The sequence below is a fragment of the Aquarana catesbeiana genome, linkage group LG02, assembly GCF_042186555.1.
Source record: "Aquarana catesbeiana isolate 2022-GZ linkage group LG02, ASM4218655v1, whole genome shotgun sequence".
Classification (NCBI taxonomy): domain Eukaryota; kingdom Metazoa; phylum Chordata; class Amphibia; order Anura; family Ranidae; genus Aquarana; species Aquarana catesbeiana.
In genome coordinates, this window is record NC_133325.1 from 709,894,857 (window position 1) to 709,922,534 (window position 27,678).

General features: G+C 42.2%; 1 protein-coding gene across 1 annotated transcript in view; it reads right to left on the reverse strand.

The window, feature by feature from the left end:
* CRYBG3 (crystallin beta-gamma domain containing 3) overlaps positions 1–27,678 on the reverse strand; it is a 300,493-nt gene that overhangs the window by 201,826 nt on the left and 70,989 nt on the right. Inside the window, exon 3 of the mRNA XM_073616985.1 lies at positions 3,114–3,532. Coding sequence (XP_073473086.1) covers positions 3,114–3,532 — 419 coding nt within the window. The remainder of the gene's footprint in view (positions 1–3,113; positions 3,533–27,678) is intronic.

Sequence of the window (27,678 nt, forward strand, 5' to 3'; positions counted from 1 at the left end):
ATTTTTTATCATTTTGTTCCCACAAATAGAGCTTTCTTTTGGTGGTATTTGATCACCTCTGTGGTTTTTATTTTTTGCGCAACAAATAAAAAAAGACCGAAAATTTTGAAAAAAAACAAGTTTTTCTTTGTTTCTGTTAAAACTTTTTGTAAATAAGTACGTTTTCTTCTTCAATGACGGGCACTGATACGGCTGCACTGACGGGCACTGATACGGCGGCACTGATGGGCACCGATGAGGTGGCACCGGTGAGGTGGCACTGATGAGGTGGCACTGACGGGCACTGATGATGGGCACTGATAGGCGGCACTGATAGGTGGCACTGGTATGCGGCACTGATGGGCACTCATAGGTGGCACGGATGGGCACTTATAGGCGGCACTGATGGGCACTCATAGGTGGCATTGATGGGCACTCATAGGTGGCATTGATGGTTACTTATGGGTGGCACTGATAGTTGGCACAGATGGGCACGGATGGGCACTGATAGATGAGCACTGATGGGCACTGACAGGTGGCATGAATGGACACTGATGGGTGGCACTGATGGCATTGCTTGTTTGCAGTGATGCCCCTAAGGGTGGCATTGCTGGGCATCACTGCAACATAATTGTGCCAATCAGTGCCCATTTGTGGGCACTGATTGGCACAGATTTGGCACACTGGGCACATGTGGATGGCCATGGGGCACATACCTGGCCATCCACATGTTGCCCCTCTCCCTGGTGGTCCTAGTGGCGATCCCTGGTGGTCCAGTGTGGTGATCTGCGGGGGGGCTGCGCTGATAAACAAGGCCAGACGCGAGTGAGGAAGAGCCGATCAACGGCTCTTCCTATTGACAGCGTGATCAGCCGTGATTGGACACGGCTGATCACGTGGTAAAGAGCCTCCGCCGGAGGCTTTTTACCAAGATCAGTGTAGCGGTGTGTCAGACTGACACACCGCTCCACCGATCGCCGCGATGTGCGCCCCCGGGGGCGCGCTGCGGCATGTTATCCTGCTGGACGTCATATGACGTCCAGTCAGGATAACACAACCACTTCCCGGACGTCAATCCGCTATAGGGCGGGCGGGAAGTGGTTAAAGTGGTGTTCCGGCCTAAATTATACTTTATAAATAAAAATACCCCTATAATACACAATCTTAATGTATTCTAGTAAAGTTAGTCTGTAAACTAAGGTCTGTTTTGTTAGTTTATAGCAGTAGTTTGTTATTTTATAAACTTACAGTAGGCCGTGGCCATCTTAAGTGTGGGCATCTGAAGCCAGACTGTATTTCTTCCTGGATCTCATCCTTGCAGATCTCACACATGCTCAGTGCAGCACAAGCAGTGTAATAGGTTTCAGGTCAGGTTTCTATAGCAACGGCAGTGTCAGAGGAAGTTGCCGCCCTTTCCCAGAAGGCACTGCAAACAGGAAATGATGCGATGGGCCGCGGCCAGGGAGGAGGAAGTGAAAAATGAATACAGCAGATATACAGTAGGTGCTGAGAAAAAAATTTAAAAATATCCAATTCGTTTACAGTGCACAGTTTAGTGAGGGATGCTGAAGAGCTGTAAAAGTGGGTGGAACTCCACTTTAACTGATGGTAACGGATGGTCGACGGATGGAAGAAAAACGGATAGACGGTCCGTCCGTGTGAAAGGGGCCTAACAGTAATAACTGATGAAGATTCAAATGTGCTTTAAGCCCATTTACAGTACAGTCAGCATAGTGCACATCACACTTCTGGCAAGGAATTAGACAAATGGATGTTTAATGACAATCTTCTCCCTCTCAGCGGAAACAAACACAATGGAATCTCACACAATGGGGATATACTTTCACACACCCACTGGCAGAGTCACAGCTCCCTAGCTTGCAATACAGACACCCAGATGCAGACGAGGAAAACCAAACAGAGTCATGGCTATATATGACAATATAGTATTATTAGAAGAGCTTACAATCTAATTATGAAGAGCAGTGCAATTAAGTAACTTACTGCAAGCAATCACTAAGAAAGCTTCTGCCTATGCTGACCTGCTAAAAGTTACTGCTAGTTTCTTGCACTAAAACACAGAATATCACAATGTTATTACAAGTCCGGCTAAAACTATTTTAAGATGGCCGAGATTCAAATCATCTATGGGCAGGCTGATTGTACCCAAGCTGATCCATGGATTGTTTTGGGTACAACCAGCATATCAGATTCTTTACATGCAATTATTGCCATGTGATTATTGGATATAGCTGCTAGCAATAATCACTGTTTTCTCCCAGCAGGGATTGCTCGCTGCGCGCTCCTGCCCCCCCCCCCCCCCCCCATCCTAAGAGGTTTACTGGGTAAGCATTGAAATGGCTGGACAGGGTGAATAATATTAAATCAGGTTTTTAATGAATGTAATATTTTTAATCTGTCATTGATTGTTTTGTTTTTTGATATAGCAAATGCACTAACAGTGGTTTTCAAGTCCCCTGAAGAAGCCCCAAGTGGCGAAACATGTCGGGAACAGATACCTCATCACCAATGTCTGTGAATAAATAATTTATGATCATATAAAAGACAAGTTGCTGAATTTTAATGTGTCTAAACTTTTAATGATGTACCAATAAAATGTAATTTTTTTTTAAATATAATATATTTCCTTGTTCTATTTTTGGCACCATTAAAATCTCCAAAAAATATCCCTTGTAAGTAAATACCTATCCAGGGATGTGGTACCTGTAAACGATGTCACCAAATCACACTACAATGTAAATTGACTTCATCCTTATACTTTTATGTCGCATTAATTTCACAAAAATAATGATGCCCTTTTTATGTATGACCACCTATACTTTATGGTCAGTGTGTTGAACAATGATGACTGCTGAATTGTAATACAACTATGTTGCAGATATTTGTAAATCGATGTGTTTAGTATGTATCCATAAAAGTTCTACAATTATGCCATTAATACAATTTTATGTTTAATTTTTCAACACTATGTGGTCCCTTAATTTGTGTGCCCTACACATGAACTTAACAAGCTCTATTCAGTCTGCCAAATTTGCAGATCTTTATTATCTTTTTTCATTAATTCGTGCAATATGCATGTTTTAAATTAATAAGATTGATGTAGGGTTACTTACTTTGGTCTGGATGGAGGTGTCTCTTGCTGCTCTTGTTTTATGGTTTCTTTGGATATCTCAGTATTGCTTTCCACTGAGGGTCCTGCCTGAGCTGGGCTGAACTCGGCTGTCTGTTCTGCTTCACTTGCAGAAACATCTTGTGTGTGTTCCTGGTGTGAGTCCTCTTTATCCAGGTTATTTTTAACTTGTGCGTCCTCATGTTCCTTGCAGACGTCCTGGGTGCTGTCCACCTGCTTGGCGTTTGCCAGAGAAGTTTTTGGTGAGAAATGGAAAAGGTTTCCAATAAAATGAAAAAAGTTCTCTCTTGACTGTTTCTCGCTGTCAAGTACTTTGGAATTCTGGCTGTATTCTGTGTCCTTTTCCACTTCAGACTCAGAGGTGACCTGAAGACGGGGACTAGAACTTTGGTCTTCTTTTACCTGCATGGGAACAGACAATATATAGTTATTGTAAGTTATTCTAAGCTTTCCTGTTCTTGCCTGTAAAAATGTTACCCCCCACATTCACACCTCTATGGTAATTTCTGAAAACAACCCTAAAAAAGCAAGCAGGATTTGTGAAAAATCCACAAACATTTCCAAAAATTCTGAAGCCATGAGAAAAAAAAAAAGTTTCTCCCTGTTTTTATCTGGATAAAATGGAAACTTTCTGAAAAATTAAAAAATAAATCATTGTGCAGTAGTTTTACAAATTAAAAGTCATTTTCAGTTATTGGCAATGCTGATCCAGAAGCATATATTGCTCTTGCAAGAGCTTGATTAATTTTCGCCTTATTTGCAGGTGTAATTTTCTCTATAAATAAAAGGTATTGTATATTTTAGGTTTGTGTTAGGCCGCGGTTTGTAACACGTCCTTACTTGAAGATGCCTCTGGTGAAGAAACACTTTAGGGTTGATTTACTAAAACTGGAGAGTGAAAAATCTGGTGCAGCTCTGCACAGAAACCAATCAGCTTTCAGGTTTTTCGTCAAAGCTTAATTAAACAAGTGCTGAAGTTAGAAGCTGATTGGCTACCATGCAGAGCTGCACCAGATTTTGCACCCCAAAGTGTTTCTTCACCAGAGGCATCTTCAAGTAAGGAAGTTTTACTTCAAGTAAGGGGTGCTTCTCACCCTTTCATTCTGCTCCTCATCATTTCATTCCATAAAGTATTTTTTAATGTCTTTAGGGCACCTCTGGCATGCCAGGATGTGTTTTGTCATCCTTGTAGCATTTGGAAAATAATATTTTCTTAAAATAATTGCAAATTGCAGCTTTGCTCTCAGCAGAAATTGCACTGTGGAAATGTTTCCAAGCTCTAGATGTTGAACTCACTATTTTACTGACAGGAGGAAAAGTAAAAAACAAATTTACTGAGTAGACTATAGGAAAACATTATGCTGTGATGGCGGAGAACATTAATAGGAATCATTTAACGGTTATAAAGATAAAGCAATTCGTCAGACAAATTCACCCTCTTGCCTGTCAAAGGCCTGAGAGGACAGAAACATCATGTACTGTATTCCAATAATCACTTAACTGTAGGAAGTACAAGATGGAGCCGACATGCAAACTAAACTACAGCCTTTCCCCTGCAGTGCCCCCTACGGAAGAAATGCATATTTCTCTTGTTTGAGAGATGCATTGAGAAGTACAGTGTCAGAAATCTTTAATTACGGTCTTCATGTTATACAGTACTAACAAATGGCCACTGTTCCCACTTATAACTGGCCCTCGCAGCAAGGGGCACATGGAAGGGCAACGCATTTAAAAAAAAAAAAAAAAAAAACTAAGAAAGTTCCCAGCTCAACTTGCTAGCCAGCCTGCAACCAACCAAGTTAACCTGTCTAACAGTTTGCGTTAACAGAAGTTTAGTTTGCACACATTTGCAAACACATGCATAAGCTGCAGAGGCCACGACAATTCACCCCAGTATTATTTGCAGTCTTAACTCTATACATTTTTGAGAACCTCCATAGTAGAACCACATGCATTATAATGGATAGGCAGAGGGCAGGTCATCCTAGATGGAGCCCACCCCTCCTCAAAGGCACAGGGGCATACTGGACACCCAGCACATAGCACAATGGCAGCAAAGGCATCCAGTGCGTCCCCTCACCTGTATTCCAACAGTACTTCGGTTGGTTGCAGGCTGGCTGGCAAGTTGAGCTGGGAATTCTCTTTGGTTTTGTTCTTCATGTTATATAGTTTGAATACCATGTCCCAGATATGTTATATATTATTGTAAAAGAACATATTCCACACTCCTGTTATGTCCCCCATTTTTTTCAGAACCCTCCCCCCCCAAAAAAAAAAAAATCTGCTTTCGAAAAAAACGTGAAAAAACCCTGTTTTTACCCCCACTTGTTCCGTTTTCCTCCAGGCCTTTCCATTTCTATGTGCATCTGAATATAGGTCAGTTCAGATATGTATACTCCCATCCTACAAACCTTAAAAGTTTTAAGTTGTACATAAACCCTAATGAACTTGTGCATTCTTTTGGCCTTTGAAAAGCATTTTGTTAGATCTTATGAATAAGTGCTAAAAATACCTATTGATACTGCCAAGATTCCAGTAACTTCACAACTTCCGGTGTTCTGTGTTTCTGCTGCACTAAAATTTCAAGTGATCGGTCCGGCCCCCTTTCCTTCTGCAAGCTACAGAATATCCCCCCTCCCCTATATTTTGAGATGGAGAGCGAGAGGTGCTCTGTATTGTAAATCACACGTTAGAACCCTGGGGTGAAAATGACTCTACGCCATAGATACAGTACAGCAAGTGAGCGCTATCCCTCTTGGACAGGAAGTGCGTTGCTGGGAGAATCACTGGTCAAAAACAAAGAGGGGATGCAGCTAGCGATTGAAACGTGAAGATGCTTGCCTTTGGAGCTCTGTACAATACACGCCTTTCTGAAGCCTTTTCAGACTGACCATCTGTATTATGCCCAGTGTGAAAAGGAAGAAAACATCTGACTTATCCAGACACAGAAGATTCTCGGCAACATGACTGACCTCTTTCAATCGTGACATACACTCGCTCCCGCAACAGAAGAGTGATCTGACCCTACAATACCCAGAACTCTTCAGCTCCTTTTGTGGAGAATTGGGAACAATATACTCCCTCTCCACCTTATACACCTGCCCCCACTCTGATAACCACCCATCCAGTGTCACTTTTGGTAAAGGAACAATCTGGCGCCCCCTATGTGAAGCCGCATGAGTCAGCAGGCTCTAAGTTCTAAGAAACTCCTCATTTGCGTTCCATGAAAATGGACCTAGAGGCGTTTGCAATTCACATTGAAGGGGTCTTCTGTAGGGAACTGGAAGTAGTAAGGGATGTGGTTACCTGCATACATACCAAAGTTTTATTCCTTAAATCTGCCACTACCTGTATGGAGATCTAGGTCACCTCTTTGAAGCCCAAGCAATTGTACACTGCAAAAACACAGGCTCTTATACCCTCTGTTGGACCCCCTTTGCAGAAAATGCGAAACACTATAAAAAAGGACTTTCTTTACACCTGATTGTTCTGGAAGAAAAAAAGATACTCCCACATAACTGCCAGGCTTATTCCATTTCTTGGAAACTGAGGATATTCCAATACCAAACTGCTTGGACCTTACCTTTGATGAAATACAGCCACTGATGCAATCACCTCTGCCTCAATGTAGACGACGCTGCGGTTCCTGTTGCTTGACTCAGGCCCGACGTTCACCCAGACCTGAGGCCCCAGATCAGTAACCTCCCAACACTGCTGTAAATGCTATCCTAAAAACGCTGATCTCAATGGTTTCCTCAGAAAATGCCATCTACCTGGCTTGACTTCTCCCCGTAAAAAAGCAGAAGGACCCCGCATAGGGATAGATTTACTGGATGTAACTTTGGATTTGCCCATTATCCTACGTCTAGCCTGGACTCAGGTGATGACTAAATGGCCCCTTATACAATACTAGTGTCATGTTCTACTTGAATCAGATAGCTGATTTCCAGTGACATAAGTGTTCATTTTCTTTAGTCTAGTATTCAGACCTTTTGATTGTGCTTAAGACTATTGTTCAATCTGTCCAACCTACAATCCCAGGATGTATGAACACTGGATGACCATTATGATCATGGATTTTTCCATCAGGCTATTTCAAACATCATGTGGGTGTGTGATGGCCACATAAGGGCACGAGACATAACCCATATTATTATGCACTGTGCTATTCAGTTTCTCAAACGATGGTACCTGTTTAAAGACAGACCACCTCGTCACCCTATCCTGACGTATGGCCAATGGCACCGAGGCTCAGATGAGATCTGTCTTGTTCTTATCTCTGGTAAATTTTGTTCTAAATCTTAAAATGTTGTATAACAGTTGGTTGTTCACTCTACTACCTGTCAGCTGCCTGAAGATATTACATGGGGGTTTGTGAAACCCCTCGCGATAGCAATAAAATTAAATTTAAAAAGTAAAAAAAAAATTATAACAAAATGTATCTAAATAAATAAAAATTTAATCTTGGTTGCCCTGCACACACCCACAAGTGACAATGTGTGCACAGGGTGTATATATACAGTGGGGACGGAAAGTATTCAGACCCCCTTAAATTTTTCACTCTTTGTTATATTGCAGCCATTTGCTAAAATCATTTAAGTTCATATTTTTTCCTCATTAATGTACACACAGCACCCCATATTGACAGAAAAAACACAGAATTGTTGACATTGCAGATTTATTAAATAAGAAAAACTGAAATATCACATGGTCCTAAGTATTCAGACCCTTTGCTCAGTATTTAGTAGAAGTACCCTTTTGATCTAATACAGCCATGAGTCTTTTTGGGAAAGATGCAACAAGTTTTTCACACCTGGATTTGGGGATCTTCTGCCATTCCTCCTTGCAGATCCTCTCCAGTTCTGTCAGGTTGGATGGTAAACGTTGGTGGACAGACATTTTTAGGTGTCTCCAGAGATGCTCAATTGGGTTTAAGTCAGGGCTCTGACTGGGCCATTCAAGAACAGTCACGGAGTTGTTGTGAAGCCACTCCATTGTTTTAGCTGTGTGCTTAGGGTCATTCTCTTGTTGGAAGGTAAACCTTTGGCCCAGTCTGAGGTCCTGAGCACTCTGGAGAAGGTTTTCGTCCAGGATATCCCTGTACTTGGCCGCATTCATCTTTCCCTCGATTGCAACGAGTTGTCCTGTCCCTGCAGCTGAAAAACACCCCCACACCATGATGCTGCCACCACCATGCTTCACTGTTGGGCCTGTATTGGACAGGTGATGAGCAGTGCCTGGTTTTCTCCACACATACCGCTTAGAATTAAGGCCAAAATGTTCTATCTTGGTCTCATCAGACCAGAGAATCTTATTTCTCACCATCTTGGAGTCCTTCAGGTGTTTATTAGCAAACTCCATGCGGGCTTTCATGTATCTTGCACTGAGGAGAGGCTTCCGTCACAACTTTCTCCCATCTCCTGACTGCATCTCTGGAGCTCAGCCACAGTGATCTTTGGGTTCTTCTTTACCTCTCTCACCAAGGCTCTTCTCCCCTGATAGCTCAATTTGGCCGGACGGCCAGCTCTAGAAAGGGTTCTGGTCGTCCCAAACGTCTTCCATTTAAGGATTATGGAGGCCACTGTGCTCTTAGGAACCTTAATTGCAGCAGACATTTTTTTGTAACCTTGGCCAGATCTGTGCCTTGCCACAATACTGTCTCTGAGCTCTTCAGGCAGTTCCTTTGACCTCATGATTCTCATTTGCTCTGACATGCACTGTGAGCTGTAAGGTCTTATATAGACAGGTGTGTGGCTTTCCTAGTCAAGTCCAATCAGTATAATCAAACAAAGCTGGACTCAAATGAAGGTGTAGAACCATCTCAAGGATGATCAGAAGAAATGGACAGCACCTGAGTTAAATATATGAGTGTCACAGCAAAGGGTCTGAATACTTAGGACCATGTGATATTTCAGTTTTTCTTTTTTAATAAATCTGCAAAAATGTCAACAATTCTGTGTTTTTCTGTCAATATGGGGTGCTGTGTGTACATTAATGAGGAAAAAAATTAACTTAAATGATTTTAGCATATGGCTGCAATATAACAAAGAGTGAAAAATTTAAGGGGGTCTGAATACTTTCTGTCCCCACTGTATAGGTGAAACGCAATTGCACTACACATGTGAGATATCACCACAAATGTCAGAGCGAGAGCAATAATTTTAGCACCCAACTCACAGTTAACACTAAACTGATGAGCATTAAAGGCTTTTAAAACATTGCTTATGGAGATATTTTGGGTACCATAGTTTTTTAGGCATGTAATTGTTGGACTTGACATGTTTGGTTTCTGTTTACTTGATGCAACCCCATCTTTTATATTTTACCAAAAGTGGGTAATATATTGTGTGTTTGCACTAAAATTAATTTGATTATATTTTTTTCTGAAAATATGTGTTTGATAAACAGTTGCGAAAATATCGTGCAAAATAAAAAATTGCAACTACTATCTTTTTATTCTACAGGGCCTCTGCTTTCAGAAAATATATACTGTTCTGGGGGTTTGAGTAATTTTATGGCCAAAAATGCAGATTTTTCCAAAAAAATGAAAACACTGCTCCTGAACTGGTTAAAATGCTTCTTGGAGTGGTGTGCTACACACTGATTCAGTTGGAGAACTTTTTGATTGCCTTATTCCCTTCTCACCAAAATCTGTATGGTTGATTCTGTCTTGTTGGGTCCCAAGTCCTACTCCATAGAAAAGACAAAATGGCTTGAATATCTGAAACAGATGTATGGCATTTGGAATGAATGGTTCTATAATACTAGGCAATATTTGCACTATACACCAGCCATTCTGGATGTGCATCTGGATCATGGAGCATAAAACAATGATTTGCATGGCTTGCCCATTGTCCTAAAATTAGGAAAAATCCTATTGTTTTTAGGATACTGCATGTGATAGAAAGAGACATGTAAATGTCTTTTGCTTTAGGAAAGCTTAAGGGCCGGTTCACTCCAGAATGCGGTACGGGAAAGTAGAGCTGCACAATTAATCGTTACAAAATCGTGATCTCGATTCACCTCCCCCGAGGATCTCTCCTGCAGAGGTTGCCCATTCTTTCTGCTCACTCAGCTGTCAAAAGTAAGCATCTGGGCATTCTGCCAAGTCTTTTAACTTGAAACATTGTAACTAAGCTTCCTTCTTAGATCAAAGGGATAGAACTTCTGTGTAAATAAATAATCCAGGCAGTCTGCCAAGTTTTCAACAACATGTAAATGCAGGAAGTTTAACCACTTAAAGTCTAAATCTTTTTCTGACACTTCTTTAAGTTAAAATTAATATTTTTTGCTAGAAAATTACTTGGAACCCCCAAACATTATACATATTTTAGCAGAGACCCTAGGGAATAAAATGGCAATTGCTGCAATATTTTATGTCACACTGTATTTGCCCAGCGGTCTTTCAAATGCAATTTTTTTGGGAAAAAATACACTTCAATGAAAAAAAAAAACAAAACAGTATAGTTAGCCCAATTTTTTTAGTTCTAATGTGAAAGATGATGTTATGCCATGAGACTCATGAGAGAATCGTGATCTATTTTCTAAGCAAAAAAAATTGTGATTCTCATTTTAGCCAGAATCGTGCAGCTCTACGGGAAAGGCACGTTTCGTTAGAGTTTCCCGCACAGTGTTTGAATGTGCTGCCCTTGCGATCTGCATGCGAGTGCCAGTGAATTGTTAACGGTGTGTTCGCAGGCACCAATGCGCATAGTACTGCAGTACCATATGGTTTGGTGCAGGCTGTTTTTAAACGTAGCGTAACCACTACTTTTTGCACTTTCTGGTGCATTTTGCGCTACTGTGTGATCCCAGCATACATTGGCCCTTATTGTGCTACTCAAAGATTTTTAAAACAAACTACACTATTACAAAGCAAGGTCCCCTTCAGTGTGTTATTTAATGTGATTCTAAAAGTTGGAATTAAAAAGTTGCACAGAGCAGCCGCGATCCTCTTCTTTTTGGGTCCCCCGCCGATGGTCCTGGTTCCTCCCCCCTGCAGAGTGCCCCCATAGCAAGCCTCTTGCTATGGGGGCACTCAAGCAGGCTCACTACCAAGGCCACGCTCCTGTGAATGGACATTGCTCATTCACACACAGAGCACAGCTTGACCCCGCCCCCCGCGCTCTCCTCATTGGCTCACTGGCTGTGATTGACAGCAGCAGGAGCCAACGGCTCCCACCGCTGTGTGAGCCAATAAGGAGAGAGAGACCCAGGAGAGCTGCTGCTCTCATGCACAATGCTGGATCGAGAGGGGGCTCAGGGAAGTATAAGGGGGGCTGGGGGAGGAGCTGTACGCAGAAGGTTTTTTACCTTAATGCACAGAATGCATTAAGGTAAAAACCTTAAACCTTTAAAGGTCTGAAAAATTTGATGGTGGAATTTGCTCTAGGCACTTATAATATAGTTACAGTATTTAAGGGGTTAAATAACAACACATGCAACTGCTTTAAAAGTCTAAGGCATTCCTCAATATTTTCCTAGTTTTTACTTGACTTTGGACAGTTGAAACAAGTTCCTCACATAAAACTCCCTCTGCGATTGTTAGTTTTTTACAGTTTACTTAACTAGCTTTTTAGTTTCCAATTACCATTAATTAAGAATTTGTTTAAATGGGTTTAGGCATCATTAAAAAGTGCTGTTTGTGATTGCAGAATAATCTAATTACATTAAATCAGTTTTCTAAATCTCTGTATTACATCAACGCAGTATTGAGTTTCTATTTATTTGTAATGAGAACATTTGGAACGGAACATAAAGTAACACATGGATACACGACACAGGCACAATATGGCCTCACTTCTACCTCTTTCATTCAAAATCAGACAGGCAGTGTCAAACTTGTTGCTTGCGTTGTATACATGTGTGTTTGTAATAAACCTCAGGATTCACAAACATGGATTTTATTGCAGTTTACCAATCATTAGATGTGGTGGCTGCATCAGTTTTTATTTCTTATGCCCTGTACACACAGTCAAATTTTCCGATGGAAAAAGTGCGATCGGATTGTGTTGTCGGAAATTCAGATCGTGTGTGGGCTCTATCGGACTTATTTCGTCAGAATATCTGACACACAAAGTTTGAGAGCAGGATATAAAATTTTCCGACAACAAAATCCGATAGTTTAAATTCCGATCGTGTGTACACAAATCCCACGCACAAAGTGCCACGCATGCTCAGAATAAATTAAGAGATGAAAGCTATTGGCTACTGCCCCGTTTATAGTCCCGACGTACGTGTTTTAAGTCACCACATTCAGAACGATCGGATTTTCCTACAGCTTTGTGCGACCGTGTGTATGCAAGACAAGTTTGGCCCAAAATCCGTAGGAAATGGATTTTGTTGTCGGAATGTCCGATCAATGTCCGACCGTGTGTACAGGGCATTAGGCTTCTTTCCCCCTGTTTTCAACTGGTGATCTGGCCAGTAACACACCTCTTGTATTAGTGAGACACAACACTGGAGGAATGAGAACAGTCTGGGGGGGGGGGGGGGGGGGACAGTGTTAAAGTGTTAAGCCGTGTACACATGGACGGACTTTTCAGCATCAAACATCCAACGGTCTTTCCGATGGACTTTCGGACGACCGGACTTGCCCACACATCCACAGACTAAAGTCAGTTCGAAAGTCCGTTGGTATGAACGTGATGACGTACAAAGGGACTAGAATAAGGAAGTTCATAGCCAGTAAACAATAGCTGCCCTTGCGTCCTTTTTGTCTGTCGGACTAGCATACAGACAGATTTTTCGACTGGACTCGAGTCCATCGGAAAGATTTGAAAAATGTTCCAAATCTAAAGTCCGTCTGATTTTCGACAGAAAAAAAGTCTGCTGAAGGTCCGATGAAGCCCACACACGGTCAGATTGTCCGACGGATTCGTTCCGTCGGACCAGTCCTTTCGAAAAGTCCGCCCGTGTGTACACGTCATAAGTTTACCTATACAGAAAATCTGTAAGGTGAACTTACACTGGATCCCCCCCATCCCCCTTGGCCCTGAGTCCCGCAATCCCCCGATATCAGCCACCGGGATATGCATTTTGGAGAATGTCTCCCCAATAGGCTCATAGCCGGCAAAACCTGACATTGGTTGGAGTTCTATATTCAAGCTCAACCAATGCAGCTCTGTATTCATTAATACATCATTTGACTTTATCATAAGCCTCTTGCAGTCCCTGAGTAGAATCTTGCTGATATAGAGAGAGCAGTGTGATAAAGATGAGCTAATCACTGTGCTGCTTCTCCCTTCTCTGTCCAATCACAGGCTGGGGCGGTTCCAGAGCTCAGAAGAAGTAGGTTAAGTGATGCTGACCATCAGATGTCGTCAGGTCAGATGTTGTAAGGCTCCTTTGACGCGGACGGCTGTTCTGCCGCAGTTAAAAGCATATACTATGTTCTGTGAAATTCAAGACTCCAGTCACTGTGATCAGCTGCATTTCTACAGTGTGATTACCTTAGTTTACTTGTGTTTACATGTGTCTGCGTTTAGCTGCATTTAGCTGCGTTTGGAACATTCTTGCCATTTCTGATGTGCTTCCTGTTGCTTTTCTCTCCTTGTTGCCGCTGCTATCCGCAGGAGAAATAGTACACTGCGATTACCTGTAGTTAAGTGCAGATAGCTGCGCTAAATCGCTTCTGGACGCAGTCAATTCTATTTTTTCTATCCGCACCAAACTGCATGTAACTGAATCGCAGCTAAATGCAGTGTGTGAATGGGGTCATAGGAAAGCATTGTGTGCTTTTAGCTGCGGTAGAAAACTAGAAAATCCACAGCTAAAAGCACAATTCTATCCATCCGTGTGAAAGGGGACTAACTCTCGATGTCCAGTGGAAGAAAGAAGCACTGCGGGGAAAAATCTCTGGATTTAGGTTAATCACATGCATTCCTCGACTCGCAGGCTCTTTTGCAGATGCACGGGGAGGTCATTAATTCCTAATGGTACCCCCCGCTGCTTTAATGTTTTAAAAACATTGGGAGGAATTTATCAAAACTGGAGCAGATATAATCCGGAGCAGCTGTGCATGGCAACCAATCAGCTTACATCTTTAGCTTGTTCAGTTAGACCACTTTCACACTGGTGCGTTTTTCAGGAGCTTTTGAGCTAAAAATAGCACCTGTAAAGCGCCTGAATAACACCTCCCCGGCAGTCCCAGTGTGAAGGCCAGAGTGCTTTCACACTGCGACACTGTGCTGGCAGGGCATTAAAAAAAAGTCCAGCAAGCAGCATCTTTGGAGCGGTGGAGGAGCGCTAAATGACAGTAAAATGCTGCTAAAACTGCCCGCCCGCTCCAGTGTGAAAGCAGCCTTAAAGTGACTGTAAAAGATCACCTTGTAAAACAATCTATTCAGTTTAATAAACAATAAACAAAAGGCAAAACATTTTTGTATAGCTATAAAAATAAAAAAATAAAAATGCCTTTTTTATAAATGATCATATACCCTTTGTTCTCAGAAGCATAATAGCTTGGGGAGCACACTGAGCCTCCCAGTGAATGGCTGTGCAGTGGGGGCATGTCAGTACATGTCCGATTGTTGAAGGAGAGTACACTGAATTCCCAGCATAGCTAGAGAACTGACCACGGTGTACCTTCCTGCTTAGTGTGGTCAGTTTTTAGTGGGAAAGCAAGGGGACTGACAGGATCACCAGGGATTTCCTATAAAGGAAGCAATACAAAGAGAACAGGATACTTTTTCATACAAGCGCATGGTACAGCAGGCACATATCAGGAATATAAAGTGTTGGGGTAACAAACGCTTTAGGATGGACTGCTTGGTTGCCATGCATTGCTACCTCAGTTTTAAAGCATTCTCATATATATATATAATACACATACAGTGGGGATGGAAAGTATTCAGACTCCCTTAAATTTTTCACTATTTGTTATATTGCAGCCATTTGAAAAATCATTTAGGTTCATTTTTTTCCTCATTAATGTACACACGGCACCCCATATTGACGTGAAAGCAGCCTCACTGTGACCCATTAATGCAGCTTTTCTGTGCCCCATCAATGTAGCTTTTCGGTGCCCCATCATCAATACAGACTCACCTGGACTTCCCTGGATGGATCACACACACAGCGGGGATGGGTCTGTGTTCGGCGCGCGGTGTAACAAGGTCCCGCCCCCCTAGACCGGCTCGTTTCATAGGCGGGACACTGATACTATCACACAAGCCAGTCTAGGGGGGCGGGACCTTGTTGCACTGCGCACCGAACACAGACCCAGCCAGCTCTGTGACACACAACGGGACATCCCCGCTGTGTGTGTGATCCACAAGACTAGAGGAGGAGAGAAAGAGGGAGGGGAGCACTGCAGCCTCACCTCAGCTCAAAGCGGCACCAGGGCAGTCCGGTCCTGCCACTCTGTGTCCTTCGGCTGACAGTTTCCCGGTCCACCCCCGCTCCTCACTCGCCCTGCATTAAATTCCACTCGCAAGCAGGCAAGTGGAATTTGAGGGCTGTATATATATATATATATATATATATATATATATATATATATATATATATATATATATATATATATATATATATATATATATATATATATATATATATATATATATATATATACACACACACACACACACACACACACACACACACACACACACACATACACATATATATATATATATATATATATATATATATATATATTATATTTATTAGCTATATTGTAGACAGATGACCACTAGAGGGAACATTTACACATAACATGAATGACAATAATCACAATATGGAACAGCAAAGTAAAAGTTGAAAGTTATAGCAAAAGCTAGTTTTATGTAAAAAGTCAAATATTAAGTCACTTGTGGCCTTAAAATACACAGCGCTTCCCCCTTAAAATGGATAGTTGCTGAACATGCTTTTCTCTATTCATATGTCAGCAGTGGAGGAAACGTTTCTAGCATTATGCTGATATTTTCAGGGTCACCATCTCACCCACAGACTGATGAGGCTCCTTCAAACAGGGATTATGGATCCATAAAACTTTGAAAACTGACATACCTGGCACTTTTATGTGATGTAACTCTCGACTCAGTGACACAGTCACAACATTTTCTTGATAAATTCTCCCTGTATACAATGTGCTTGGATGTGGGAAGATTATTCCTAGAAATCATCTTCATTGGAAACTGTTACATTTTGTCTAGTACTGATATTTTATTGTTTATGAATTTGCAAAGAAAGTACAAGAAATTAAAATAATGAAAATATTTTGTAAGAAGTATTGTGTGCATTTAAGGGGAAGCCAGTTTACTTTAATTGAGCCCATATTTTTTAGATTAGGACTGTTAGCATTATTATAAACATGTGGCCTTCATATTTTTATATGATAGCTCTACCCTATTCTCACAAAGGTATTGTAATACAGGAAGTAGCTTTAAATGGACAACCAATACAATGAGCAGGTAAGCAGCTCCCCTCAGCCCCCCTAATACTTACCTGAGCCCCATCTCTGTCCAGTGATGTGCACGAGTACTTCGGCCATCCAGGACTCTCCCTCCTGATTGGCTGAGACACAGCAGCGGCCCCATTAGCTCCTGCTGCTGTCAATCAAATTCAGTTAGCCAATCAGGAGAGAGAGGGGGCAGGGCCGAACCACGGCTCCGTGTCTGAATGGACACACATAGCTGCAGCTTGGCTCGGCTCAGGTACCCCCACATAGCAAGCCGCTTGCTGTGGGGGCACTCGACAGGAAGGAAGGGCCAGGAGCACCGGCAGGGGTCCCAAGAAGAGGAGGATCTGGGCTGCCCTGTTCAAAACCACTGCACAGAGCAAGTATAACATGTTTGTTATTTTTAAAGAAAAATTAGACTTTAGTGTCACTTAAAGGGCTTTTTTATCTTAATGTATTCTCTGCATGATGGTAAAAAAACTCCTGAGTACAGCCCCCCCATACTTACCTGAGCCCGATCTCGATCCAGTGCTGTGTACAGGAGCAGAAGCTCTCTTAGCTCCCTCCCTCCCCATAGACTCACAGGCAGCAGCAGGAGCCACTGGCTCCTGCTGTTGTCAATCACAACCAGTATGCATAGAATGGGGGCAGGGCTGAGCAATGCTCTGTGTGCCAATAGAAACACAGAGCGCGGCTCGGAAGCAAGCCTGCATGAGAAACCCCATAGCCGGTGAATTGCTATGGTGGCACTTGGCAGCGAGGAGGAGCCAGGAGCACTAGCAGGGGGAGCACAGAAGAGGAGGATCAGGTCTGCTCTGTGCAAAACTGTTGCACAGAGCAGGTAAAGTTTAGCATGTCTGTTATTGTATATAAATTAAATTTGAACCTTTACAATCACTTTAAGCATGGTATGGGCCTCTCTCCATCTATATGCATTTTTTACCAAATTGAAGTTCATGGGGCCAAAAACACACACACAAAAAAAACAACTGTACCTTTTTCCAAGTCACATAGAAGTGCATTGTATGTGTGAACTGGCAACGTAGACAATATTACAATTCCTTTTATCATGCATTGTGACACAACAGCCAAAGAGCAACAAATCACACAAGTCTAAATGGGGACTAAAGAATAAAATACCAAATCAACTTTTAAACAAACAATTATTTCCTGGTCGAAAAAAAAAAGGGACTAGTTTGTTCACTCTGAGCACCTGAACACCTATGATCTGCCATCAAAATTTCCGATTGCTGCAGGCTACCAGCTAAAGATAGAGCAAAGCAACAAGCTTGGTGAGCACAAAAATAAAAAAATTAAAAAACGCCTTGGTTCACCTTATATATCTTTGTATGAACCATTTCCTTCAATGTCTTTACTGTAGCTATGTCCTTCTGCATAACATTATACCGGGGATCTGTTTATTGAACTGCTAAGGCTTGCTTTGGAAGAATCGGTCAGTATACCTCCCATATGCCCGTGATTCATCCATTACGCCAGTGACCTTGCCAGACATGTAATTGAGACTTTATGATGCATTGCTACATGGTGTGCCAATGTTGTCCACAAATGGAAAATAAGCTAATTAATTTGCAGTAATGCCTTGGTGTGGGAGACATCCGTTTAATCACATCACAGAGTGAAACAATAACTCTGACCTGAGTTAACACTAAACTGGAGGAGCTCCAAGAAGAGAGTGCACTTAACCCTGAGAAAATGAGAGTACCTTAATTATGACCAACCAGGCTGGATGTCATGACCAGATTCAGCTCCAAATCCTGGATTACGGCTCTTCAAAGGTTCTCAAAAATTCAACAAATCCACAGATAAGCTGAATTAACTCGGTATTTCACCATATTAGTCAATATCCAGCTAATTCTCATAGAACCTATTAAAAAAGAATTCTGCTATATAGTAATAATATATTAATTATTTGATCTCCTGCATATTTTGTAAGTTTGTAAGTTTGCCCACTTACAAAGAAACAAAGGGTCTATAATTGTTATCATAGGTGTATTTTAAATGATAGAGACAGAATACTAACCAAAAATACCAATGTTATCAATTGAGTTGCAGTTCAGTGAGTAAAATAAGTATTAGATCCCCTGCCAACCAACAATAATTCTGGCTCCCACAGACCGGCTACAGTATGTGCTCATGTGGTATACAGATTAGTCCTGTCAATTTAAGAAGGTGCTCCTAACAACAACTCATTATGTGTATAAAAGACATCTGTCCACAGAATCTCTTTCTTCCATTCAAACCTCACCATCATGGGCAAGACCAAAGACCTGTCAAAGGGCATCAGGGGCATCAGGGACAGATTGTAGACCTGCACAATGCTGAAATGGGCTACAAGACCATTAGGAAGAAGCTTGGTGGGAAGGAGACAACTGTTGGAGCGATCAATCGCCCTCAGTCTGGAGCTCCATGCAAGATTTAGCCTCATGGGGTAAGGATGATCATGAGAAAAGTGAGGAATCAGCCCAGAATTGCACAGGAAGAGCAGTTGGGACCACAGTCACCAAACCATTGGTGACACAATACACCGCCATGGTTCAAAATCCTGCAGCGACCTCAAGGTCCCCCTTCCTTTAAGAAGGCACATGTACAGGCCCATCTCAAGTTTGCCAATGAACATCTAAAATGATTCCGATAAGGATTGGGAGAAAGTGCTGAGGTCAGATAAGACCAAAATTGAGCTCTTTGGCAATAACTCAATTTGCCGGGTTTGGAGGAAGGAAAAATGCTGACTATGGCCCAAAGAACACCATCCCTACAGTAAACCACAGAGGTGGAAACATTATTATTATTATTATACAGTATTTATATAGCGCCAACAGTTTACGTAGCGCTTTACAACTTGAGGGTAGACAGTACAAGTACAATACAATTTGATACAGTAGGAATCAGAGGGCCCTGCTCCTTAGAGCTTACAATCTAAGAGGGCACATTATCGCACATCACAAAATCTTGGATGAGAACCTTCTTCACTCAGCCAGAACACTAAAGATGGGTCTTTCAGCATGACAATGACCCAAAACATAGCGCCAAGGCAACAAAGGAGTGGTTCAAGAAGAAGCACATTAAGGTCATGGAGTAGCCTAGCCAGTCTCCAGACATTAATCCTATAGAAAATTTATGGAGGGAGCTGAAACCTTGAGTTGCCAAGTGACAGCCAAGAAACCTTAAGGATTAGATCAGTAAAGAGTGGACCAAAATCCCTCCTGAGATGTGTTCAAACCTGATAACCAACTACATGAAAATTACCTTTGTGCTTGCCAACAAGGGTTTCTCCACCAAGTACAAAGTCATGTTTCGCTTGAAGATGAAATACTTATTTTACTCACTGAACTGCAACTCAATTTATAGCATTTGTATAATAGATTTCCAAGCCTGGATCTTTATTTGCTTTTATATTATAGAGAGTGGGACAGAAACTGGAACACCAAAACGTTAACGTGTCTGGAAACATCCAAACTTCCAGAGTTGACAGGCATAGAGCCAGGAGCTGTAGCAGTTCCTAAAAGATGCAAGAAGTCAGCGAGTGTCCCAGCCCATCTAGAACCTAAATCATGATTGAACTGTAAACACTTCAGATGTGTCAGGTTTTTATTGCCATCTGTGTCCCTACTGAGTTTCCTCCTTACAGCACAGGAAGTGAAGGGAGATATTGAATGGCAAAAAGACAAAAATAAAAACATGTAGAGTGAGGAAGGGTTAGAATACCTGTCAATGTGTTGATTGCTGTCTGTGCCTGCAACCCCTCCATTTCTTGTACAAGTATCACAGGAAATCACAGAAAATCTTCCCAGTGGGGTCACAGACAAAAATAGCGACCTGTGTATAACTAGGGATATAGGTATTATCTATCTAAACATATGGTAGGACCCAGTCATTCTGAACTGAAACACAGATCTGACAGAAATTGTCACTATTTCTCACTCTATTTAAAATGAAAATTTAGGGCTGGCTCACACCACATGTAGTCCAGTACATTTTTTTTCTGCAATAAAAAATGCATGCAGAGTAGGTTACATGAATTTCAATGGTGAACTTCACACCATTGTAGTGCTTTCCAGTAGAGTCAACAAAAGTCGAACATGCTGCATTTTTTCTGCAAGGAACTGCACTAGAACGCATCTAAACACATCAAAAATGTAACAAAATGCATTACAGCAAAAAACAAAAAAAAAAACAAAAAAAAAAAGAAGAGGGAAAAACGCACTGGAACACATTGAAAATGCATTAAAAAGCACACCAGAATGCATCAAAAACATGCATGCAGAAACACATCCAGCCTGCGTTTCTGTCATGTGACGTGGCACTAAAAGAAAAAATTTGACTGACGATAGTCTTTAAATTCTGATTGCTGACCTGGACACACATAGTGCAGTCTTGCACAAAACTATTTCCAACTAAATTGAAATCAGACTGGTTGCTGTAAATAACTGCACTTCCGGCTGCGTGCCTTCTGCACCTGACAGGGAGACCCATTCGAAAGTACAAAAAGACCTTGACAATGCAACTCCTCAATGTGGCGAGGGCGTGTATCCCCGCGTTGTGGCAGCAACCCCTTCCACCAACCAAGGTCCTGTGGTATTCTAAAATGAACTGTATCCTCCGTATGGAGGAATTAACTGCTACTTTACACAATACGGAGGAACAATTCCGAGACAAGTGGAGGCCCTGGAGATATTTCACGGGTACCAACACGTACCTGCAGGAGATCGCTCACACTCATACCCAAGAGACATAATGCAATCATTTATGGATTATCATTTTGAGACGCCCGCCTGTACATTGTATAGGAGTGGGAGTTATTGCCTTTCTGGAGGGGGCGCTGTTGCTTCTCAGTTCCCCCCCTTCCCTATCTCTTCCCCCTCTCCTCTTTTTTCTTTTTTCTTTCCTTCAGCCCCTCTGTTTCCCCCTTTCCTTCTTCTATTCTGCCTCTTCTCTCTCTATCTCGTGTATCCTCTGTAAAACTTTGCTCATTACTGTAGTCGTAGAGAAGGCTGTAATTCAATCATAGTGCCTGGAAGTTACACTTCGAGTAAGAAATGTATGCTAGCAATATATTCTTTATTTTATTTGATAAATTCATTTCAGTTTGACGCCTCATGTTTTTTGACTAGATTGATACTTGTACAGGGAGGCTCTTTTAGGCCCCTTTCACATTGGGGTGGTAGGGGGCGTTGGCAGTAAAACAGCGCTATATTTAGCGCTGTTTTACCGCGGTATTTGGCCGCTAGCGGTGCGGTTTTAACCCCCCCGCTGGCGGCCGAAAAAGGGTTAAAACCTCTCGTATAGCGTGGCTATAGCCGCGGTATTACCGCGCTATAGCCGCGCTGTCCCATTGATTTCAATGGGCAGGAGCGGTTTAGGAGCAGTGAATACACCGCTCCTTCACCGCTCCAAAGAAGCGCCTGACAGGAGATTTTTTCTTCTCCTGCCAGCACACTGCTTCAGTGTGAAAGCCCCCGGGCTTTCACACTGAACAAACAGCGGAGGCTGTTTAGGGGCGGTTTGCAGGCGCTATTTTTAGCGCAATAACGCCTGCAAACCGCCCCAGTGTGAAAGGGGTCTTAGGCCCCCTGGTCTTCTTCTATATAAGTGATACAGTATTGGCAAAGAAACATTCAAAATGTCTACAAAGTTTTTTGTACGCATGGTTATATCTTTTGTCTCTTGGAATTTGTTGACCAATTGTACCTATATGTAAGAAAATGACATGACTTGTTCTGTTGCATGGAACTTTGCCATAAAATAAAGGAATTAAAAAAAAAATAACTGCACTTTATACATCATCATTCATTTTTGTACTGCCAAGGACATCATTCACACAGGGCTTACATGGCCATTCCCCTGTTGTTTTGGCTATGGGACAGGAAGTAAAAGTAAAGCATCCCAATGGCACACGGATGTAAAAAAAAAAAAAAAAAAAAAAGACAGGGTTTATAACCGTCCCTTACTTTAACAATAAATCTGGGCGCATCCCATCCCATATCCCTCAATTTAAAAATCAAAGAACCTGGGTACAAAATTGTTGGCTGAACAGCAGCTGCATCACTGTTTAAGGTATTTTGACAGCCGGTGGGGCTATCAAAAAAATCTATTAGGTCAGCTTAAGGCAAACAAAAAATATGTATCTGTCCTTTCTATTATGTCACTACTACTGAGCAGGACTGAACTAAGATAAAGGTCTGCTTTCAATAAGCTACATATTAGTTTCTTCTCGTTGAAAGAATGTGAAATTATGAATTGGTTGTAGTTAGTCAACCCTGCTTTTTTCAACAGATCTGCATTCTTTTTAACACTAAAACTCCACTAAATATTTTAGGGTGAGATGATAGTAGAGTATCCACTCAAGGACCCAGCCTTTTTCTGACATTTGTTGTTTACAAGTAAAAATCAGTATTTTTTTTGCTAAAAAATTACTGAGATCCTACAGAAAAAAATGGCAGTGGTTGCAATTTTTTTGTCACATGGTGTTTGTAAAGTGGTTTTTCAAACTAATTTTTTTTGGGGGAAAAAATACACTTGAAAAAAAAAAAAATGAAACATAATATACCCCAATTTTTTGTATAATTTGAAAGATGATGTTACGCCGAGTAAATAGATACCCAACATGTCATGCTTTAAAATTGCGTGCGCTCGTAGAATGGCGCCAAACGACAGTACTTAAAAATCTCCATTGCTCAGACGTTCGCCGTGATACCTCACATGTGTGGTGCAAATACCGTTTACATATGTGGGCGTGATGTATGTATGCGTTCACTACTGCGTGCGAGCACGTCGGAACGGGGGCACTTTCAAAAACATTTTTTCTACACTGTCCCTTTAAAAAAGTTTTTTTTTTTTGATCACCTTTATTGCTATCGCAAAGAATACAAACATCCCTTTCGATAACAATACAGCATGACAGGTCCTGTTTATGGAGAGATCTGGGGGGCAAAAGACCTAAGAAAAATTCTCTAGCCTTAAAAGGAAAATTTTTTTGTATCTTTTGCTACAGCTAAGCCTATAATAATAAGGCTTAGCTGTAGGTACCATGAATATCTCCTAAACCTGCACAGTATAGGAGATATTCACCTTGCATGCAACCACTGACATCAGCAGCGCATGCGCTCTAAAGGTCCGGCGGATGCTGTTGAAAAATTAGTGCTCCTTGCCGGAAAGAGGACTCACTCGAGTGGCATCATCGCGGCTCTGGCCATTAATAGAGCCGGAGCCACGAACCCGGTAGAAACGCAGAGGGAACATGTCAGCTCCCTCAGCAGCGACTAGGAGGCGATGCCGGCGCTTCGTTCTAAGGTAAGTATGCGATGCATACTAGCTCATTATGCCTTTGCCTTTCAGGTTTATTTTTTTTTTTTTTTTTGCAGGCATACAACCGCTTTAAGAAAAAAAAAAAAAAAACAAACATGTTTACATGGTCCGAGAACCAGAAGTGACATATGACATCGCTCTTGTTCTCCAAGGGCATAGAGATGAGCGGTGGCCATCTTGTTATAGCTCATCTCTATAGGACATTGCCGACGCTGGATGGCTCCTGGGCTCACAGATCAGTAACGGAAGGCGGGGAACCAACGGGAGAGGGGGGAGGATTGTTTCACTTTTTCCGCCACTTTACAAGTGATCCCGCTGCAAATACGCAACTGAGATCACTTTTATCTGAAAGCCAGCCGGTTGAGGGAAACGAAAATACCGGGGTTATGGTAGCTAGCTGCAGCCATAACCCCAGTACACCGTCAAAGTCATGACGTAAATTCCCAGTTAGGCAGTCGGCAAGTGAGTATATAGGGATGAAGGAATAGCACACATAGGGATGAGAGAATAGCATACATAGTAATGAGAGTATAGCATATATAGGGATGAGAGTATAGCATATATAGGGATGACAGAATAGCATATATAGGGATGAGAGTATAGCATATATAGGGATGAGAGTATAGCATATATAGTGATGAGAGTATAGCATATATAGGGATGAGAGTATAGCATATATAGGGATGAGAGTATAGCATATATAGGGATGAGTGTATAGCATAGATAGGGATGAGAGAATAGCATATATAGGGATGAGAGAATAGCATATATAGTGATCAGAGAATAGCATATATAGTGATGAGAGAATAGCATATATAGGGATGAGAGTATAGTATATATAGTGATCAGAGAATAGCATATATAGGGATGAGAGAATAACATATATAGGGATGAGAGAATAGCATATATAGGGATGAGAGAATAGCATATACAGGGATGAAAGTATAGCATATATAGGGATGAGAGTATAGCATATATAGGGATGAGAGAATAGCATGCATTATATATTTCTAAGTAGGGAAATTCATCGGGTTTCTCACAGTGCTTTTGAGCAGGAAGGTACTCCTTTGTCACAAGTTTTTGTTTTCTGCAACCTCCCCCTCTTGCACCAATATGTGTGTGTGAGCCTGTTAGTGGCTCATACAGAGGGTAGTCTTTGATTTTAGGGTTATTCCAGTCAAAGGATACCGGCAGCTACAAGGAATCAGCTAGACACTGTGCCTTTATTGTTCTTATATTACTTTACAGATTAACACATAGAAGGAAAAAAAACTGTATGGAATCCCCAGTCTAATCATTGGCCAGCAGAATATATATTTCCAAGGAGCCTCTCCCTGATTCTGAACCTGCTCCAACCTTCCAAATATAGACATGTCAGGAATGTTACACTGAATTAAAACAGCAGCTGTGCAAATTGACGGAAAGTTTAATAACTTCAATTCGTCATATTCAGATCCAGGCCGTATTAGAATTACACGTGAAGTCTCCCGATGGCAGAGGATGAATAATCTAGTCCTACTTGTTACGCAGTGAGGGCAGAGGCAGTGTATATACAGCCATGTGTCAGACACATTCCCCACATCCAGGCATCTGCCAGCATGTCCTGCTCTCTGGGGATAGGAGAACGCTTTTCCAAGAAGGAAGAATTAGCCGCTGTAGCTGACTGACGTCTATGTCCGCTGAGATCACCAACAGAACAGGCCCTGTAAGGCCGCTTGGTGTTTCACCACCTCCGTCTGCTCATATGTAATGGAACCCAGCGGTGTTACTGCCACTGTGCATATAGGATTACCACCAGGGCACAAATACAGGAAAGGGGGCACTGGATTAATGGAAGGGTCAGTCTATGGAAAACACGTTTCACTTACAGAACTGCTAGAAGCACTCATTAAGACTCACGGAGCATAGACAGATGTCCCACCACCTGTGATATTTAGGAAGACATCTGCTCATCTGTGGCCAGCTTTAGGCTATACGGTATATACATGATCTGGTGTCTGGAGGATCTGACATGTCATGTGATTGTTCTATAGAACTGTGACAGTACACCATGGTTGCTTTTGGACTAGCATGTGCTTTAGCAGACACCCCATTCCTGGTCCTATCTTAGTGGAACAATAGTGATTTACCAAAAAAAGTGTTTCAGGCTATCCATTTTTAATGATTGGCCAGCACTGTCTGCAGTGGTCACAGGAGGTCAAAGACATACAACTGTTTATTATTACTTTTATGATTAGAAATACCCTTTCTTTTTGTTTGGCCTACAGAATCCTCCGTCCATGCTATATAGCAGACCCGGCTAGTTTATTCTGGCAGCCAGCGCCAGTGGCTGTCTGAATACCCGAACAGTAATTGCATCTGCTTGGATGCAGCCGCTGTTTAGCTGACAAAGATTGCGGGGCCAACCACAAATTTATTTTGGCAGTTCCTCAGGAATTAGCTGAAATTCAAACAGTGGGGTTGATTTACTAAAACTGGAGAGTGCAAAGTCTGGTGCAGCTCTGCATAGAAACCAATCAGCTTCCAGGTTTTATTGTCAGATCTAGCTGATGTTATGCCGTGTACACATGGGTGGACTTTTCAGCATCAAACGTCCGACGGTCTTTTCAACAGACTTTCGATGGCGTTACGACGGACTTGCGAACGACCGGACATGTGCACCCACGAACGGACTAAAGTCTGTTCAAAAGTCCTAAAGTCCGATCGTTTGAACGTGATGATGTACGACTGGACTAGAATAAGGAAGTTTATAGCCAGTGGCTGCCCTTTTTTGTCTGTTGGACTAGCATACAGACGAACGGATTTTTTGACCGGACTTGAGTCCATCGGAAAGATTTGAAACATGTTCTAAATCTAAAGTCCGTCTGATTTTCGACAGAAAAAGTCCGCTGGAGGTCCGATGAAGCCCACACACGATCGGATTGTCCGACGGATTCGTTCCGTCGGACCAGTCCGGTCGAAAAGGCCGCCTGTGTGTACACGTCATTAGAAGCTTATTGGCTACCATCCACAGCTGCACCAAATTTTGCACTTTTTAGATTTAGTAAATCAACTCCAATGCCTGGTCAGCTTTAAGGCTGGGTTCACACATGCGGCAGCTACGGCTCACAGCATGGGGTCCGGTGTGTCCCTGTTCACCGATTCAGGTGCAAATCAGGTCTGAATTTTTGCCTAAATTCACACCTGAAATGGAACCAAAGATGCACAGGACCCTTTCCAAATGGGGACCACGACCGCCCCGGAGCTGTGTGAACCGGCTCCATTGAGAGCTGGGCACACTCTCCTGTCGTGAGAATCGGATGTGTGAACCCGACCTAAAGCAGAACTTTACCCATAACAACTTGATAAAAAAATAATGTCCTTTAGCAAGGAACATGCATTATAAAACAAAACCAAAAGAAAATTGCCAGCTCAACTTGTCAGCCAGCCTGCAACCAACTGAATTAACCTGTCTAACAGTTTGCATTAAAAACACACATTTGCACACCTTTGCAAATACATGTGTAAGCTGCGGAGGCCAAATCAAGGCACCCCATTATTCTCCGCAGTCCTAACTCTATGCATTTTTTTTTTTTAACGCAAACTGTTAATTCGTTTGGTTGCAGCCTATCCGACAAGTTGAGTTGGGAACTGTCTTTGGTTTTGTTTTACATGCGTTGCCCTTCCATGTGCTCCTTGCTGTGAAGGCCAGTTATAGGTGGGGGCAGTGTTCATATGTTTGTTCCTTTGGAATACTGGTGAGAGGACGCACTGGACACCTTCACTGCCATTGTGCTACTTGCTGCCCCTGCGCCTTTAAGGAGGGGTGGGCTCATTCCAG